Consider the following 21323-nt stretch of genomic DNA (forward strand, 5'->3'; position numbering starts at 1 on the left):
ATATGTATACATACATATATATGTGTGTGTGTATATATATATTTTATCTAGAATATTGCACATAAATGTCACTTCATAATGTCTGTGCATCATTCTTAGTCACTAATGACTTTTGGACTTCCGTGGCTAAAGACACACATATGCGCTATCACAAAACATCCAGGATATTTCTTTTTCATGACTTCAAATTCTATGTAAATTCAAACATAGAGGATTGTCATATTTCCCTCAATTGCAACTCTGCTGACTTATAGTAACTTGTTGCCCCTTTCTTCATTTCTCTTTCTTTTCACGTTTACCTCTTGTCTGGCTCAAGACAGAAAATCTTCATTTTCATTTAATATGTTCTAATTTCTGTCAGTTGTCTGGATATCATTCTAATTTCTTTCTCTATTATTTTCTATTTTGGGACATAGAAGAGTTAACACTTATTGAGCATTTACTTCCAAGAGCTGTGCCAGGTGTATTATTTAATCTAAACTCTCTTCAGTAGTGTACTCATTATTGACCTTAATTTGCTGAAAAAGGGAGGTAGTAGTTGGAAATGTAAATAATCTGCCCAGAGTAGTATAAATCCTGGAATCATAATTTGAACCCATGACTGTGCCTCCAAAGCTCCATTTACCGCATTGAATCCATCTAAATGGTATAATTTTTACGAGGATTAAAGTGATATAGGAAACCCTGGTGGTGTAGTGGTCAAGAGCTACCGCTGCTAATGAAAAGGTCGGCAGTTCAAATCTGTCAGGCACTCCTTGGAAACCCTATGGGGGCAGTTCTACTCTGTTCTGTAGGGTCGCTACAAGTCGGAATCGACTCGACGGTAATGGGTTTGGGTTTTTTTGTAAGTGATATAAATAAATTTGATTTCTAAACTATCAAGCTCTATCCACACATGGAATTTCTACCTCATATTTTATAGTCTTTTTTTTTTTTTTTAACAGAGTAGGGTGAAAAAATTGGTATGGAATAAATGTTTTAGGTGATAATGATTATAATGGAACTTTAAAAATCAGGTTAAACTATGTCAAGGAGTTGTTAGAGAATTAAAGTGCAGTCTTAACCCATTTCTTTAAAGTCGTGGCTGTCAATATGAAACATCTCTTTTTAGCAAAAAATTGACTGTATTTTAGAGATCAAACAAGGCTAGAGAATAGTCTGAAATAAAATCTACTGTAGTATTTAGCCTTATAGTTGATGGACAATGGCAAGAATACTCTGGAATTAAAATTTGTTGTTGTTATTCTTCCCCAGGTGTTCCAGATTGCATATGTGATTGTGAAAGCGGCTAACTCCCCTCGGCCTGGAAACTGGATCTTGGAACGCTCTCTTGATGACGTTGAATACAAGCCATGGCAGTATCATGCTGTGACTGACTCGGAGTGCCTAACCCTCTACAATATACATCCCCGCACAGGGCCACCGTCATATGCCAAGGACGATGAGGTCATCTGCACTTCGTTTTATTCCAAGATACACCCTTTAGAAAATGGAGAGGTAAGATGAGAAAACTCACCCTAAGTACATTTGAGATGGCAAAATAGGCCTGTCAGACAGATTGAATATATCAGTAATTAATGTCAGGGAGAGTTTGAAATAGGATTTAGTGTAAGTACATTTAAATGAGTTATTAAATAAAAAAGAAAAACCCAAGGTGATTAGAATTTTAACTACCTTCATCAGATATGTGTCTCCTATTTCCAATAAAGATCAGAGAAGAGGAAATGGGTTTAAGTCGGAAAGTCAATGATTAATTTTACATATAAGGAAGATTTCCTGACAATTGGGTTTGTTAATGATTAGAGAAGGGTTGGAGACCTTACAGGAAGCCAAAGCTTTAGATTTGTGGGTACTCTGGTCTGAGGATGTAGATGAAAATTTGTAAAGAAATACACTCCACACAAAGGATCCCAATAAAAGTTACCTGCAAGAAATTGGTCAGTCTTTGAATGATGTTCTGCTGTCACCACGTAGGGTTACCGTGGGATACATTCCCTTTTGGTCAGGCTTTGCTGAGTAGTCATGTGTAGTAAACCCCAGGTCTCAATTATATGCAATCTGTATTATATACTTATTTCAAATGTGTTTTGTTTCTCTGTAGCATCTTTTATCCTGTGGCTAAGAGTTTAGATGCGTTCATTGGTTTTATGCCACAGACTCAAAACATGGCTTCACCTCTTACCAGCTGTGCGATCTTGAGCTAGGTATTTAAATTATCTATGCCTTGGTGTCCTTTCCCATAAATATGGGAACAGTAACAATAATTATTATCTCAATAGTTATTCCTGATTGTCAAGAAGATTAAATGAGTTATTATATTTAAAGAACATAGACCAGGGCTGACACAAAATGCTTTGTACATATTAACTACAGTTGATCCTAATTATATGAAGATTTCATTTTTGCAAATTTGCCTACTTGCCAAAATGTATTTGTTATCCCAAAATCAACACGCACAGTGATTTCAGTCATTCGTGGGCATGCACAGAGTGGTGAAAACTTTGTGTTGCCCAGCATGCGCGTTCCCCAGCTGAGGTCAAACAAGGTGATGGCTGACTTCTTGTTTCAGCTCTCATATTGTAAACAAGCTTCCTTTTTGTGTTCTATTTACTGCCATGCTTTTCACATTTTTGTGCTTTTTGTTGGTGATGTCTCTGTTTTAAATGGCCCTTAAACATAGTGCTGAAGTACTGTTCAGTGTCTCTAAGCTCAAGAAGGCTATGATATACCTCACGGAGAAAATATGTGTGTTAGATAAGTTCGAGCGCTGTTTACCACGAGTTCAGTGTTACTGAATCAACAATACAGTATATCCAGAAAGAGGAAGAGGAAATTCACCAATCTGTTTGTGAGGCTGCTCTGAAAAGTGCTAATGTATGGTGAAGCTATGGAAAAGATGAGAAAGTCAATAAACGTGTGGATTCATGAGATGATGACAGGTTTAAAAAGCATGGTGGACGGCATTGTTGTGAGGGTGAAAGGCCAACAAATTTATGGTCATGTTACTCAGTATTGGAAAATTTTAGACCCTTCTTGGCTAGTGTTTTATTATAAAGAAATACTGTGTGTAATTAATTATCTGTAAGAAATAGACGTTAAATAAAGTATCTTTAAACAGAAACACACGGAAAACAAGGTTATGTTTTGATTGGTTGATGAAAATGTTTTGACCAGAGTCTCACAAGAACTTAACCCTGTATCTCCCCAGGATCAGTGGTGCAGTGTTCACTAATTCAGTGTGCACTGTGACTTTATAGAACATACCTGCCACGAAGGTGGAGAGTCGACCATATTGACTGTATTTGTTGTTGCTGCTGTTTTTGTTGCTATTTTGCTATTTTTGTACCCTAACCTTGACTTTGTGGCTCTCTTGGATTCTGTAGTACCTCTTTATTATGTTTCTACAACCTGTCTCCCTTGAGTATATGTGCTCTAGCTCTTCTCATCCTACCTGCTTATGTACATCTCTCTTTATACTCACCTGATATTCTCTCCTCATTAACCCACACATCTGAAGCTAGAATCATCTTTTATGTTAACATTTTAAGAAAACCTGTATTCATATTCTATGATGCCCACCATGTCCCATTTAGGGATATTTCTTTAAACACTATGGAGAGAAAGTTAGGTTTTGGACATAAATCTATCAGATTCCATTTTGACAACTCTTAGTCTATGAATGTATACCATTGCCTCACTATATTTCAAATCCAACATTCAAAAATACAGTTTTGGGAAAAATAATTCCAAATGGTATGCTCAGCAGAGATCTCAATCTGCCAAATGACAAAGAGTCAAATGCAGTGAGTCAAACAGCTGTTCCACCTGCTTTATGCCCAGAGGCATCCAATTCCTGGCCAGATTGGCGTGAGGATATGAGAGTAGGGAGGGAATGCAGAGAGAATATATTTGAGTTGAATGTTTATAATTTTTCTCCTGGTCCCAGTGTTTACCCAGGACTAATAATTATCTAATATTTTTAAAGCTATCCTTTATCTTTTAAAAAAAAGGTCCAATTCAGAAATTTATATTGCTTAAAGTAATATAAATATATATGGAGAATATAAAATATATGTTACATGCAAATCACCAATTCATACTCTCCCTACAATGATAGTGGTTCTCCATTCTTTAGACTACACTAACCTACCAACATGGAACAAGCAGAAGTATGTGTGTGTTTGTTGTTTAACTGGCTATATTGTTTTCATTTCTAGACAACATTCACTAAAAGGAAACCCTGGTGGTGTAGTGTTTAAGTGCTGCGGCTGCTAACCAAGAGTCGGCAGTTCAAATCCACCAGGTATTCCTTGGAAACTCTATCAGGCAGTTCTACTCTGTCCTATAGGGTCGCTATGAGTCGGAATCGACTCGATGGCAGTGGGTTTGGTTTGGTTTTGGTTTTCACTAAAAACAATGAATTGATGGTGACTATTAAGAACAACTTTTTCAACTTTCTCTGTGACGTGTTTTCTTATGTCTGTCTCTCCTAGGGAAATGGAAGAGTGAGGACCAGTAAGTAATTCAAAATATTTAGAAGTAGAATGATAGGATTTACGAATAAGAATTAAATTCAAAACTCTCCAAGGCTATCACTTTGCTGTATATAGCTTATTTATAGAACATATCATTGAGAATAGTACTAGAATAAACAGATCCCAGAGAAGATTAGTGGTATTCTCCAAGTCTCCCAGCTCAACAGGTAAGAGCCCTGATCGCCAGGTAATGCTGCTTCTACTACTCTGGAAAGACTGGAAGTTGATAGTTTGAATTGATAGCGAAGTTTCTAATTGCTAAACTCAAAATGGTTTAGAGGAGCTATAGTGATGCTGAACCTAGTATAAGTAGAAAGAGTCCCAATTCTGAAACATCACGATATAGAATAATGTATATGGAATTAGGAATCAGAAGACCTGTGTTATAGTTCTGGTGCTTTTCTTGGTGTGACCATGGTCAAGTCACATAATCTATCTGAAATTGAATTTCCTTAATACATTAATCAGTATTATAGTTGAATTGTACAAAAGCATCTTTCATTTCTCAAGTAATGTAGCTTTAGATATCACCAACAATATAACATTTGGGAATATTGTAAAAGTTTGCGGTGCTTGTTTCCAATATTTTCTAGGCAAGTGACTATAAAATAAATCTCATTAATTTCGAACTGATATACTTTTGTACTGCACCTGAAATATATTTATTAGGTGTTTATGTCCAAAACTTCCCAGAGAAGTGACATTCAAGTAAGAGAAACAAACATATAAGCTAGCTAGTACAACATATTTTAAGTGCTACAGCCAAAATGTATATGAAAAAACCACTCCTGTTGAGTCGATTCTGACTCGTAGTGACCATGTAGGGCAGAGTAAAACTGCCCCACAGGGTTTCCAAGGCTGTAATGTTTACAGAAGTAGATTGCCACATCTTTCTCCTGAAGAGCAGCTGGTGGGTTCCAGCAGTCGTCCTTTAGATTAGCAACCAAGCACTTAATCACTGTGCCACCAGAGTGTAATAACCCTCCTGGGTGAGTGGAAGAAGCCACATTGCAGAGATCAGGGAAACCATCAACAACTCTTAGTATCTCAAAAGTTTTAAGACTAATATGTAAATTAATCTCCAATAGGGCCTATGGGTTAAACTGGGTGTATTACAGAATTCATCTCCATTCTGAAAGGATATTTTCATTGGGTATAGAATTCTAGGTTTCCAATTATTTTCTTTTAGCACATTTTATTGTCTTCAAGGTTCCAATTGTCCTTTGAAGTACCTTTTATCTGATTTCCTTAAAAAAAAGATCTGTGTTTTTTTAGTATATAATTTTAGTATGATGCTCCAGATCTACACTGTCCAATACAATGGCCTCTAGCCATATGTGGTTATTTAAATATAACTTTAAATTAAATTAAAATTTAGTTACCCTGTTGAATTAGCCACATCTCAAGTGCTCAGTAACCATATGCGTCTAGCAGCTGCTACACTGGACTGTGCAAAATAGAACATTTCCATCATTCCAGAAAATTTTATTGGTCAGTGCTCTAGATTATACTGTTTTTTTTTTTTTTCTTAAAATTTTTATTGTGCTTTAAGTGAAAGTTTACAAATCAAGTCAGTCTCTCATACAAAAATTTGTATACACCTTGCTATATACTCCTAATTGCTCTCCCCCTAGTGAGACAGTCTGCTCCCTCCCTCCACTCTCTCTTTTCAAGTCCATTCCTCCAGCTTCTAACGCCCTCTGCCCTCTTATCTCCCTTCCAGATAGGAGATGCAGCATAGTTCAATAGTCTCAAGTGTCTGTTTAATCCAAGAAGCTCATTCTTCCCCAGCATCTTTTTTCTATCCCATCGTCCAGCCCAATCCCTGTCTGAAGAGTTGGCTTTGGGAATGGTTCCTGTCTTGAGCTAACAGAAGGTCTGGGGACCATGACCACCGGGGTCCTTCTAGCCTCAGTCAGACCATTAAGTCTGGTCTTTTTATGAGAGCTTGGAGTCTGCATCTCACTGCTCTCCTGCTTCCTTAGGGATTCTCTGTTGTTTCCCCTGTCAGGGCAGTCATCGGTTGTAGCCAGGCATCACCTAGTTCTTCTGGTCTCATGCTGATATAGTCTCTGGTAAATGTGGCCCTTTCTGCCTCTTGGGCTCATAATTACCTTGTGGCCTTGGTGTTCTTCATTCTCCTTTGCACCAGGTGGGTTGAGACCAATTGATGCATCTTAGATGGCCCCTTGCTAGCATTTAAGACCTCAGATGCCACTCTCCAAAGTGGGATGCAGAATGTTTTCTTAATAGATTTTATTATGCCAGTTGACTTAGATGTCCCCTGAAACCTGGGTCTCCAAACCCCAGCCCCTGCTATGCTGGCCTTCAAAGCATTCAGTTTATTCAGGAAACTTCTTTGCTTTTGGTTTAGTCCAGTTGTGCTGACCTCCCCTGTATTGTGTGTTGTCTTTCCCTTCACCTAAAGTAGTTCTCATCTACTATCTAATTAGTGAATACCCCTCTACCTCCCTCCCTCCTTGCTCCCTCTCTTAACCATCAAAGAATATTTTCTCCTCTGTTTAAACTGTTTTTCGAGTTCTTATAATAGTGGTCTTATACAATATTAGTCCTTTTGCAACTGACTAATTTCACTCAGCATAATGCCTTCCAGATTCATCCATGTTATGTTTCACAGATTCATCACTGTTCTTTATCGATGTGTAGTATTCCATTGTATGAATATACATATATCTGTTGATGAGCACCTTGGTTGCATCCGTGTTTTTGCTATTGTAAACAGTGCTGCAATGAACATGGGTGTGAATTTATCTGTTCATGTAAAGGCTCTTATTTCTCTAGGATATATTCCAAGGAGTGGGATTGCTGGGTCGTATGGTAGTTCTATTTCTAACTTTTTAAGGAAGCCCCAAATGGATTTCCAAAGTGGTTGTACCATTTTACATTCCTACCAGCAGTTCCAGTCTCTCCACAACCTCTCCAACATTTATTATTTTGTGTTTTTTGGATTAATTCCAGCCTTGTTGGAGTGAGATGGAATCTCATTGTAGTTATGATTGTTGTTTGCTTGATATATTTTTTTTCCATCAGTTGAGTTTTAGTTTGTTTTTGTCTCTAAGGTGTGTCTCTTGTAGGCAGCATATAGACGGATTGTATTTTTTTTTTTTAATCCATTCTGCCACTCTCTGTCTCTTTATTGGTGCATTTACTCCATTTACATTCAGAGTAATTATGGGGGAGGTATGAATTTAGTGCTATCATTTTGATGCCTTTTTTTGTGTGTTGTTGACAGTTTCTTTTTCCCACTTAATTTTATGTACTGAGTAGAGTATCTTTATATGTTGTCTTTTCCTCATATTTGTTGTTGATTTTGTTTCTGCTGAGTCTCTATTTTTTCCTTGTATTTTCTTTTGATGTGTAAGATAGTTTGTCTCCCTTGTGGTTACCTTATTATTTACTCCTATTTTTCTAAATTTAAACCTAACTTTTATTTCTTTGTATCACCTTGTTTTCCTCTCCATATGAAAGTTCTATGACTACATTTCTCAGTCCCTCTTTATTGTTTTAATGTTGTCTTCTTTTATATAATGCATCACTAATTCCCTGTTTTGAGCATTTTTTAATCTTGATTTATTTTTGTGATTTCCTTGTCTAGGTTGACATCTAGTTGCTCTGCCCAGTGTTCTAGTCTTGGGTTGATACCTGATATTATTGATTTCCTAGCCAAAAAACTCCCTGTAGTTTTTCTTGTAGTTTTGATTTAGTTTTTACAAATTCCCTAAACTTGTGTTTATCTGGGAATTTTCCTAATTTGACCTTCATATTTGAGAGACAGTTTTGCTGGATGTGTGATTCTTGGCTGGCAATTTTTTCCCTTCAGTTTTTTATGTAAGTCATCCCATTGCCTTCTAGCCTGCATGGTTTCTGTCAAGTAGTCCAAGCTTATTCTTATTGACTCTCCTTTGTAGGTGACTTTTCATTTATCCCTAGCTGCTCTTAAAATTCTCTCTTTGTCTTTGGTTTTGGCAAGTTTGCTTACATGTCTTGGTGACTTTCTTGTAAAATCTACCTTATGTGGAGTTCGATGAGCATCTTGGATAGATATCTTCTCATCTTTCATGATATCAGGGAAGGTTTCTGCCAACAAATCTTCAACAATTCTCTCTGTATTTCTGTTATCCTTCCCTGTTCTGGTACTCCAATCACTTGTAGGTTATTTCTTTTGATAGAATCCCACATGATTCTTTAGGTTTCTCCATTTTTTAAAATTCTTTTATCTGATTTTTCTTCAAATATATTAGCGCCAAGTTCTTTATCTTCAAGTTCAGTAATTCTGCCTTCCACTCACTCAAATCTGCTCCTCTGACTTTCTACTGATTTGTCTAATTCTGTAATTTTATTGTTAATCTTCTGAATTTCTGATTGCTGTCTCCTTATGGATTTTCCCGGCTTATTAAATTTTTCATTATGTTCCTGAATAACCTTTTTAATTTCTTCAACTTCTTTATCTGTGTGTTCCTTGGCTTGTTCTGCATATTGGCTCATTTCCTTCCTGATGTCTTAAAGGGTTCTGTAGATGAATCTTTTGTATCCTGCCTCTGTTAATTCCACTTTCATCTAGAAGATCTCTTGACTCTTTGTTTTGCCAGCTTGTTGAGGTGATCATGTTCTGTTTCTTTATGTGACTTTATATTGACTGTTTTCTCTGAGCCATCTATAAGTTTCCGTATTAGTTTAGTTTATGTTTGCTTACTGTGTCTTAGCTTCTTGCTTTGTTTTGTTTTGACATCCCCATATGGGTAGCTTAAGTGAGCTAGCTTGATTATTTTCGCCTTTGGAGCTCTGTCATCCTATCCCCAGATGGCTAGAGCTGTTATCAGGTATATCAGTCTAGGAGTCCATTAGCTTTTCTTGTATGAATTCAGCTCAGGTAGCTGATCATCAAGTGTGTGGTACAGGCTCTGTCCTATAGTCTTAGAGGGGCAGGGGTGATTAGTGTAGGTACCGGCATCTGCTTGCAGTAGGGCATCACACTCTGAACAAGGCAGGGGGCTCAGAATCATCCCCCCAAATGCCTCTAAGGAAAGTGTGTCCCTCTTCTGTAGAGCGTACATGTGGGTGCGTTCTGCAGATGGCACCCAATGTTTTTGGTTGTAAGGACTGGAAGGTAACAGTTATCCTTGGGCCCCTGTCATGGGTGGCTGGGTGACCTGAGTGGAGCCACCAGCCCTTAGGCCCCTGACATGGGTAGGTGAGGAGCCTGTTTAATAGGCAAAGCAGTGTCAAACATCAAACACCCACCTCTCCACTGCACAGCTGAAACAGTTGTAGTCTGCCAGCAAAGGCCTATTCTCCTGAAATAGGCCCATACAAGTCCATGCAGGAGGGAAAGGTATTCAAAGTCCACTGACCATTTATGCCTGGACAGGAACCGCTTCTGTCCTGAGCTCTCCTGGCTAGTGGAGCTGGCAAGTTATGTTTTCCCCCAATTGCAAATTTATTCCTTCTCCAAGGCCAGGAGGATGGCTCTAGGCACTCAACACGGCCTATCTCAGGCCCATGGAAATCAACAGCTGCTGAAGCTGGCTAAGGAGCGGAAAGCGTGGTAAAATATACACAAGTACTTAGCTTTTGCTGAGAGCACTGTTCTTCTCTGGTTCTGGAGGTGTGAGTAGGCTGTGTGGCTGGCTGCTTCTCCCTGAGGAAAATGCAGCTGAACACTAGTATCCACCTGCCACAGCTGCTCCTGGGAATGGTGCCTGAGGACTCCCTGTGATTCAGGTCCGGTAACTCCTCTCCACTTCTGAACCGTCTCTTCCTCCCCCGCTGCTCAGTTTGTTTTCTAATTTTGCCTTTGATGTTCAGGGCTCCTAGCTTGTCATAAATATACTGTTTTCACTTGCTGTTTTGGGTCTTTGTTGTAAGAAGTCTGTCTGGAAACCTCTGTCTATTCTGCCATCTTGGCCTCGCCTCCCTGTTTTATTTTCTTGATTGGAATTTATTTGGTTTGCTAGATATGCAGAGCCTTTCATGAGTTCAGGAAATAATTCAGCCAGTAACTCTCTAAATAATGTTTCTTCCCTCATTCTCTCTCCTTTATTTCTCCCATTAAAAGAGTTTGGAACTTCTTACTGTTTTCCCTATGTATCTTACCCTTTCTTTTGCAGAAGTTTTCACCCTTTTGGCTTTCTGTTCTTCAGTCTAGATATTTTGTTCTGGCTTACATCCAGTTCACTCATTCTCTCTCTATGTAAAATATGATAAAATTGCTGAAACCATATAGAATTCTTATTTCTAATTTCTAGACCTTCTTATTAATTCATTTCCAAATTGAAGTTGAGTTTCTAGTTTTATATTGAAATTTTCAGTATTTTTCATCTTGTCGAACCTATGATAAGAATTATTTTAGAGTTTTTGTCTGATAATCCTAGTATCTGAACTTTTGGGTATGTTTTATTACCTGTTTCTTCTGCCAGTTCTTTTTTACAAAGTCTTATATTCTCATACGCCTGATTATCTTTCTGTGCTGGGTTGTGTTTGAAAAAGTATTTGTAGAAATAACTTGAGGCTTAGGATGATATTATCTTTAGCTTGTATGGATTTTCCTATGCTTCTGCCAGGTAATGCCCATCTGGTAATCTTTATAAAATTTCAGGGATTCACATTTCTGGGACTCTCAGATGACTCAAAACTGTGCTGTATCCCAAAGCTGTTGTTGTCATTAGTTGCCATTGAGCCAATTTTGACACATGGTGATCCCATGTGAGTCGATTTTGACTCCTGGTGACCCCCAGAGTATAACTGCCACATAGGATTTTCTAGGTTGTAAACTTTATGCAAGCAGATCACCAGGTCTTTCTCCCGCAGAGCAGCTGGGTGGGTTTGAACTGTCAACTTGCAGTTAGCAGCCAACTGCTTAATGGTGGCACCACGAGGACCCCTTTAATTTTAATTCACACTCGTACCTAGGCTACCTGTCTTTGAAGTTCAATCAAAGTGTGTGAGTTTTACTAAAGTCACCACCCATGCAGGTCCTAGAATCCCACTTTTGTCCTCCTTAAGTGACAGCAAGGCTGTCAAAAGTGCTGTTGCATCTGTCTGCCATGTCTCCTGGACAGACAAATATCCACAGGACAAAAGCTGTCATAATGCATAGATCACCTCTCTAGATGTCTGCCTTCTCCTTGACATTGAGCAGTTTTTGTTTTTTTTTTAATTATCTTGAGAGCTCTCAGATGACTTCAAACAGGAGATTTTTTAAATAAGTTTTATACCACTTTAGGTGAAAGTTTACAGCATAAATGTGTTTCTCATTTAAAAATTTATACACAAATTATTTTGTGACATTGGTCACAATTCCCACAATGTGTCAGCACGCTCCCCTTTTCCCTTTTTACCCCTAGCTCCCCATGTCCATTCATCTAGTTTTCCTGTCCCTTCCTGCCTTCTTGTCTTTGCTTTTGGGCAGCCGTTGCCCATTTGGTCTTGTATACTTGATTAAACTAAGAAACATGTTCACCATGTGTGTCATTGTTTGTTTTATAAAAAAAATATAGGCCTGTTTAGTCTTTGGCTGAAAGGTGGCCTTCAGGAGTGGCTTCAGTTCTGAGTTAGCAGGGTATCCAAGGGCCATATTGTAGGTGGTTCCTCCAGTCTCTGTCAGACCAGTAAGTCTGGTCTTTTCTTGTGAATTTGAATTTCATTTTACATTTTTCTCCTACTCTGTCCAGGACCCTCTATTTTGATCTTGTCAGAGCTGTACGTGGTGGTAACTGGGCACCATCTGGTTCTTTTGGGCTTTTGCTGTTGGAGGTTGTGATTCCTGTGGTTCATTACCAAACAGGAGTTTTTATATATTTTGTCTAGGTTTTCTCTAGTTGTCAATATTGGGAGTCTTGGCCCAAATTATGTAATCTAGTACAAACAGAGGAAACCCTGGTGGTGTAGTGGTTAAGTGCTACGGCTGCTAACCAAAGGGTCGGCAGTTCAAATCTGCCAGATGCTCTGGGTTTGGGTTTAGTACAAACAGAAGCAATGTTTCATATGCATTTTAAAAACCTTTTTGCTTTGAAATCATTTTAAATTTACATAAAACTTCTAAGAGTGGTACAGAGTATCTCCATATCCCTTGACCCAGCTTCCCCTAAGGTTAAAATTTTACATAATCACATTGCGTTTGCCCAAACTAAGAAATTAATATTAGTGCATTACTATTAACTAAACCACAGACTTTATTCAGATTTCATTAGTTTTATCACTAACTTCTTTTTTTCTCTTCTAGGATCTAATTCAGTACATTGCATTTAGTCATCAAGTCTCCTTAGTTTCCTCTGGTCTGTGACAGTTCCTTAGTATTCCTTTTTTTTGAAATTACATTGATCATTTTAAGAGTACTAGTCTGACAGCACAGTGTTTAAGAGCTCGGCTGCTAACCAAACAAGTCGGCAGTTCAAGTATACTAGCTGCTCCTTGGAAACTCTATGGGGCAGTTCTACCCTGTCTTATAGGGTCACTATGGGTCAGAATCGACTCAATGGCAGTGGGTAGTATTCTGTAGCATATTCCTGAATTTGGGTTTCCCTGATGTTTTCTAATGATTAGAGGGAATGTCTGAGTTTTTGGGATACCACAGAGGTGGCGTCACTCATGTTTATTTTTCTATGCACAACTCTTTTGTGTATTTCCAACTACTGATCCTTCTTTTTTGTTTCCCACTTTCATATTCCAGCCATCAGAAATTATCAATGAATCTTAATTGCATGTTTGATCATTTCCAGACTGCAGCATTTCATAAAAATCTTCAATTTCTTCATCTTTGGCATTTGTGGTTGGTGCATAAATTTTAATAATAGTTGTATTAACTTCCTTGTAGGTGTATGAATACCATCCTATCACTGACAGCATTGTATTTCAGGATAGATCTTGAAATGTTCTTTATAGTGATAAACACAACGCTGTTCCTCTTTATCATTCCTGGCATGATAGACCATATGACTGTCAGATTTAAATGGCCCATACCAGTACACTTCAGCTCACTAATGCCTAAGATATCGATCTTTAAGTGTTCCATTTCATGTTTGACAACTTCCAATTTTCCTTGATTCGTACTTTCTACATTCCACATTCTAATTAGTAATGGATGTATACAGCTGTTCCTTCTCATTTTGAGTCATCCCATAGCAGCAAATAGAGGTCCTTTTCTCCATCCATGTCATTAAGGTCAAGTCTACTCTGAGGAGCCAGCTTTTTCCCTGTTGTATATGAGGGCCTTCCAATAGGAGGGGCTCATCTTCCAGCACTGTATCGGACAGTGTTCTGTTGTTTTCCATAAGGTTTTTACTGGCTAATTTTCAGAGGCAGATTGCCAGGTCTTTTAGTCTGGAAGCTCTGATGAAACCTGTCCACCATGCGTGACCCTACTGGTGTTTGAGATACCAGTGACATAGCTTTCAGCATCGTAGCAACATGCAAGCCACCACAGTGCAATACGCTGACAGATTATTTTTGACTAACCAGTGGATAATCATTTGCTTTCAGACCTTCATAATATCTTTTAAATAGAAATTTAAGTCAGCTAATAAGAGAAATGAAAGTAGAGCATTTTTAAGGGCATCTGTGAAATAAGACATTCTGAAATAAACATGTCTCAATTATAACACAGTAATTAAGTAATAATTATGTTTCAGGGGTAGAACATAAATAAAAATTAGACTTCCTTGCAATAACATAAAATCTACTTACTCCAAAGTTTGTTACATTGTCACTTTCTAAGAGAATTTTGGAGACAAATCCAAAACTTTTGAACATTCTACAGTGTTATATTTCAGGTGATGTCCAGAAGTGTACCATTTTAGAACTGAGAGGTACCTTAGATAAATCCCTCATTTATACATCCTGACGCTGGACTTCAGCCTCTTTACCAAACTCCAGTAGTGCCGTCCGTCCATGTCATTGAAGAATGTCTAGCCTTTCCTTCTGATCTCTTGCACCCTAACAGTATCACATCTTTGCTTATTTCTTCAGCATTATTTGTTGATCCTGCCACCCCCTCACCCTCTTTCTTCCGTCATCTGGCACAGCCCTTCTACTCCCCTTCATTGCACATTACCTGCCACTAGCCAATAAATATTAATCATGTGGGTTCAAGAGATGTTGCTCTTCAGTCTAGAATCCTGAGCTTCTACCTGAAGGGAGAAGAGGAGCTCACTCTGAGCTATGACATAATTATAGAGTATCAGGTCTCAGGGCCTAGCAAAGAATGGATAAATGGAGGACTGATAGTATGATATTACATGTATGTTATCCATGCTAGAAACAGAAGGAGGCTTTGAGCAAAAACCTTAAAAGGGTTTCATTTTAGAAATGTAATTTTGTATGATCTATGTCAATTTTTTTTCTTTTTTTTTTTTTTTTTTATGTCAGGACAGGGCTCAACAGGAAGCCTGATTTGCCCTGCTCTCAGAGAATGGTACCCAGCTCCCTAATAGGAGTTCAGAGTGTGAAAGCATCATACTGCAGAGGTCTCCATTATTTTGAGGCATCCAAAGGGAACAGCTCTGTAGGAGCAGCTACATGGAGATGCTTCTCCAGTAGCAGCACAGGGAGTCAACTGCATCAAGAGCTACTGTTATAGCCCAAGTGCTGCCTCTGCTAAATGCAGTTGCCCCAGGTAGGATTGAGAACTGCCAGCAAGACCTGCCACTTGGAGGCACCACTGAGAGCTATGGATAGAGCCATGGTTCTTCCCAAACTTGGCTTTACTTGGAAATCACTGGAGAGCGAGTAAAAGACTTTTTATGTTTTATTTCTGGAACCAGAGCTTTTAATTGAGTTGATTTGGGAGGGGCTTAGAAAGTCATACCTATATTTTTATATTATAAATAGGTAATCTTTGTGATTCTGATGCCCCTGCTCCTGGCTTATTATTCAGATACGTCCACTGTCCTCAAACCCACGAGGGAGAAAGCTAGAAGACCAATTATTTAGGGAAAGAGCATCAATCATTCTAACTACCTCTAACTGAAAAGACTTAACAGTTTTTTTTTTTTTTTTTTAATCAGGAAGCGTGATAGGCTTTGATGGACAGAAACTCTGGTTGTGTTTGAGTAAATAAACTTTGAGCTATAACTAGGTTGTCAAACTTATGATTGAAGAGGTGGCAGAGAGTGGAGAATTGTGTCAATAATATTGAGAAGGATGGGGTTGTACAGATGGCACTGCTTTAGGGGCCCTAGAGTTCAAATGGCAATACATGCTTTTCCATTATGTGAGATTCTCACCTTTCTGTTACTGGGATTATTAGTTTTAATTCATTTAGGTTGTCACTAACTACTGACATGGTTACCATAGAGATCTTTGCTTCAATTCCCCATACAGAGACCTTCAGTTATTTACATAAGATTTCCTCTCCTTACTACAACCCTTCCTACTCTCTTGGACTGCAACTCAGACGGAAGGTAGATTACTTTGATTCTGCTTTTGAAACATGGCAAGCTTGCATAAAACCCCCTAGAGAAACCATCATTAATTCTTGAACACACATTTTTTTTTTGTATACTGTGTAGAGCTTTGATATTATTTTGATTTCCTATGTGACAGAATTTTATATATAAAGACAGAATATTTTTCTTTCTGTTTTCATCACCTGGCATTTTGGTGATTCTTAGAATTGCAAATACTTGAGAAACAAATCCAACACTATACTGGAATATGTTTCAGAGACTCTCCTTTGATGTAATATTGTTAAGGATATAGCATGATTGCATGTGTTAGTTTGTATTGAAATAAGGAAATGGAAATTAGAAACTAGCCTTGGAGTTGCTTCTTTAGGGAGAAGCAGCAGGGTATTATTAATTCCTATCAATTATAAACAGAGATTTAGGGACCTAATTGTTAGAGATTCAGACTTTCTCTCTCTAGAAATAATTTGCACATTGATCGACATGGGGCCAATCAGTACCTGGAGCAAATGCATGAAAGTGCCTTATTATAATGAGGTTTTCACGGTAGCCTCCAAAAAACTAAATGTTTTCACTTCAGTTGAAGTACACAAAGCACTTGCAACATTTTGGAATTACAGACCTGGAATAAATAATTCATTTAAAGCGTTTATATTTTTGCATTTGAAACTATACCTTTGTAATAAAATAAAAATAAACTTAAGATGATTCTTATTCCTCCTGTCTTAGTTATCTAGTGCTGCTATAACAGAAATACCACAAATCGATGGCTTTAACAAAGACAAATTTATTCTTTCACAGGGTAGGAGGCTAAAGTCTGAATTTGGGGTGCCAGCTTCAGGGGAAGGCTTTCTCTTCCTGTTGGGTCTGAGGGAAGATCCTTGTCATCAATCTTCCCCTGGCCTAGCAGTTTCTCAGTGCAGGGATCCCAGGTCCAAAGGATATGCTCTACTCCCACTGCTTCTTTCTTGCTGGTATGAGGTCCTTCTTTTCTTTGCTCCATTCTCTTTTTTATAACACAAAAGAGATTGACTCAAGATACCATCTGATCCTGTAAATTAAGTCCTGCCTCATTGACATAACTGCCTCTAATCCTGCCTCACTGACATCACAGAGGTTAAGATTTACAACAAATAGGAAAATTATAGCAGATTGGAAAATGGAGGACAACGCACAATACTGGGAATCATAGCCTAGCCAAGTTGACGCACACTATAAGGGGACACAATTCAATTCGTAACACTTCCTTTCTGTTAACCGGTTTATAACTGTTGTTAAAAACTGTCAAATCAGCTGACTCATAGCAACCCTATGTATAATGGAAGTTGCCAGTCATGCTCCATCCTCCCAATCCTTGCTATACTTGAGCCCGTTGTTGTAGCTACAGTAGTGTCAATCCATCTCATTGAAGGCCTTCCTCTTTTTCATTGACCCTCTGCTTTACCAAGCATGATAATCCTTCTTCAGAGAGTGATCCTTCCTGACAACATGTCTAAATTACATGAGATGAAGCCTCGCCACCCTTACTTCTAAGGAGCATTTTGGCTGTTCTTCTTCCAAGATAGATTTGTTCGTTTATAACTACCTTCCCTCCCCAAAATAAATGTGTTTAGAAAGTATCAGCAAATTCTTGTTAAACTAATACAGTATTGTTGAGAAACAAAGACGGCAAAAGAAACTAAATGGGAATGGAATCTGAAGATGATAACACAAAAATTTAAGCGACCTAGTTATCTAGAGCTATGGAATAATGTCTACCAGGATCTAATAAAATGGAGCAGAAGGGTCAGTTTCTGTTAAGCTGTTTAAAGAAGTCCAGAGCTGTAGAAGACTGAAGGATACAGCATGTGGAAGTTTCCAGTATTCACGAGATTTGGCTTTCAGATAATGCTCTGCCACTTATTAACCACAGAAACTTAGACAGAGGGTTTAACTAATCCTGCCCTGACCAGTTCACATTGCTATAGTGAATATTGAATTATGCAATTTCTGGCAACAGATGCCCTTTGTAACCTACTAAATATGGTGGCAAATTTTCTGGGTTTAATTGCTAGCACTGTCTTAAACCCATGCAAAATAGTGGAATGAGTGATCTGGCTTCGCTGGGATGAGAGTAGGGGCATGGAAGGGGTAGACTCAGGCCATACTGTTCTGTGAGATCAGTGCTAGGGGTGTCAGGAATTACTCAACAAGGCAGAGAGAATAAACAAAGCCAAAAACTGCGAGCCTGCTGAAGTGCAAAGGGCCAGAAGGAACCAGTGAGAGCCTCGGGTGCTGAAGTGGGCTTAGTCCAGGCCGAGAAGGTAATTAATAATAATTTTTTGAACATTTACTTTATGGCAGGCACTGTCCTAATGGTTTTACCAGTATAAACTTTTGTGTACTAATAGTCTTCCCATTTTTACAGCTGAGAAAAATGTGGTACAGAAAAGTCAAGTACCAACTGGTAATTTCTGGAGCTGTAATTTGAACTCAGGTGTTAGGCTTCCAGAGCTCCAGCTGAGTACAGGTCAAAAGTTTTCTTCTGTGTCGGAAGGTTTCTTCAGGAAAACTTTCTGGGCACCGTAAGTCCAGAAGTCTCCACCCCACCCCCAGCAGTCCCTGTTTTGACTATCCTAACATCTTTGAGTTTATAGGGCTTTTAAAGCAAATTAATTTTCTTACATTTTTTCTTTTTCATAGGTAAACTACTTCCTTTTTAAATCTAGTTAATTTTGTAAACTTCACTCTAACCCTTATTTCATATACTCTTTATCCTGTTTTAGGAGTTTTATGTTAGTACATTCACATTTTTCAGATTTCTTTTTCCTTCTCAAACTTTATCCTTGTAAATAATTTTTACCTCTTTCATAGAGTCTTTGTTTTTATAAATTTTGTTTTTGCTTCTGGAATTTTATAGGTTCCAGTTGTGCTTGTTATTGTTGTTGTTAGGTGTCGTTGAGTCGGTTCCGACTCCTAGTGACCCTATGTACCACAGAACAAAACACTGCCCGGTCCTGCGACATGCTCACTATCGTTGTTAATGCTTCAGCCCATTGTTGCAGCCACTGTGTCAGTCCACCTCTTTGAGGGTCTTCCTCTTTTCCGCTGACCCTGTACTATGCCAAGCATGATGTCCTTCTTCAGGGACTGATCCCTCCTGACAACATGTCCAAAGTATGTAAGACGCAGTCTCGACATCCTTGCTTCTAAAGAGCCTTGTGGTTGTACTTCTTCGAAGACAGATTTGTTCGTTCTTTTGGCGGTCCGTGGTATACTCATATTCTCAATATATTCAGTGTTATTTGCCAACACCACAATTCAAAGCCTTTAGTTCTTCTTTGGTCTTCCTTATTCATTGTCCAGCTTTTGCACACATATGATGTGACTGCAAATACCATGGCTTGGGTCAGGCACACCTTAGTCTTCAAGGTGACATCTTTGCTTTTCAACACTTTAAAGAGGTCCTTTGTAGCAGATTTGCCCAATGCAATGCGTCTTTTGATTTTTTGACTGCTGCTTCCATGGCTTTTGATTATTGATCTAAGGAAAATGAAATCCTTGATGACTTCAATCTTTTCTCCACTTATCACAATGTTGCCTATTGGTCCAGTTGTGAAGATTTCTGTTTTCTTAATGTTGAGGTGTAATCCATTCTAAAGGTTGTGGTCTTTGATCTTCATGGGTAAGGGCCTCAAGTCCTCTTCCCTTTCAGCAAGCAAGGTTGTGTCACCTGCATATCTCAGGTTGTTAATGAGTCGTCCTCCAATCCTAATGACCCTTTCTTCTTCATATAGTCCAGCTTCTCAGATTATTTGCTGAGCATACAGATTGAATAAGCATGGTCAAAGGATACAACCCTGACACATACCTTTCCTGACCTTTAAGCCATGCAGTATCCCCTTGTTCTGTCCAAACAACCGCCTCTTGATCTGTGTACAGGTTCCTCAAAAGCACAATTAAGTGTTCTGGAATTCCCCTTCTTTGCAATGTTATTCATAATTTGTTATGATCCGCACAGTGGAAGCCTTAGCATAGTCAATAAAACACAAGTAAACGTCCGTCTGGTATGCTCTGCATTCAGCCAGGATCCATCTGACATCAGCAGTGATATCCCTGGTTCCATGTCCTCTTCTGAATCTGGCCTCAATCTCTGGCAGTTCCCCACTGATATACTGCTGCCACTTTTGAATGATCTTCAGCAAAATTTTGCTTGCCAGTGATGTTAATGATATTGTTTGATAATTTCTGCATTCGGTTAGATCACCTTTCTTGGGACTAGGCATAAATATGGATCTCTTCCAGTTGGTTGGCCAGGTAGCTGTCTTCCACATTTCTTGGCATAGACGAGCAAGTAATTCCAGCACTGCATCCATTTGTTGAAACATGTCAGTTGATATTCTCTCAATTCCTGGAGCCTGGTTTTTTGCCAGTGCCTTCAGTGCAGCTTGGACTTCTTTCTTCAGTACTGTCAGTTCCTGATCATATGCTACCTCTTGAAATGTTTGAACATCAACCAATTCTTTTTGATATAATGGCTCTGTGTATTAGTTCCATCTTCTTTTTTTATATATATATAATTTTTATTGTGCTTTAAGTGAAAGTTAACAAATCAAGTCAGTCTCTCACACAAAAACCCATATACACCTTGCTACACACTCCTGATTACTCTCTCTCTCCACTTTCTCTTTTTGTGTCCATTTCACCACCTTCTAAACCCCTCTACCCTCTCGTCTCCCCTCCAGGCAGGAGATGCCAACATAGTCTCAAGTGTCTACCTGATCCAAGAAGCTCACTCCTCACCAGCATCCCTCTCCAACACACTGTCCAGTCCAATCCATGCCTGAAGAGTTGGCTTTGGGAATGGTTCCTGTCCTGGAGCAACAGAAGGTCTGGGGGCCATGACCACCGGGGTCCTTCTAGTCTCAGTCAGACCATTAAGTCTGGTCTTATGAGAATTTGGGGTCTGCATCCCACTGCTCTCCTGCTCCCTCAGGGGTTCTCTGTTGTGTTCCCTGTCAGGGCAGTCGTCGGTTGTAACCAGGCACCATCTAGTTCTTCTGGTCTCAGGATGATGTAGTCTCTGGTTCATGTGGCCCTGTCTGTCTCTTGGGCTCGTAATCGCCTTTATATCCTTGGAGTTCTTCGTTCTCCTTTGATCCAGGTGGGTTGAGACCCATTGATGCATCTTAGATGGCTGCTTGCTAGTGTTTAAGACCCCAGAAGCCACTCTTCAAAGTGGGATGCAGAATGTTTTCTTAATAGATTTTATTATGCCAATTGACTTAGATGTCCCCTGAAACCATGGTCCTCATCCCCCTGCCCCTGCTACACTGGCCTTTGAAGCATTCAGTTTATTCAGGAAACTTCTTTGCTTTTGGTTTAGTCC

The 21323-nt window shown here is 38.9% G+C and overlaps 1 protein-coding gene across 1 annotated transcript in view; it reads left to right on the forward strand.

The window, feature by feature from the left end:
* Positions 1–21323, forward strand: part of LAMA2 (laminin subunit alpha 2) — a 559790-nt gene that overhangs the window by 64121 nt on the left and 474346 nt on the right. The window contains exon 4 of the mRNA XM_064294826.1: positions 1255–1497. Coding sequence (XP_064150896.1) covers positions 1255–1497 — 243 coding nt within the window. The remainder of the gene's footprint in view (positions 1–1254; positions 1498–21323) is intronic.

Source organism: Loxodonta africana, chromosome 1 (assembly GCF_030014295.1).
Source record: "Loxodonta africana isolate mLoxAfr1 chromosome 1, mLoxAfr1.hap2, whole genome shotgun sequence".
Lineage (NCBI taxonomy): Eukaryota > Metazoa > Chordata > Mammalia > Proboscidea > Elephantidae > Loxodonta > Loxodonta africana.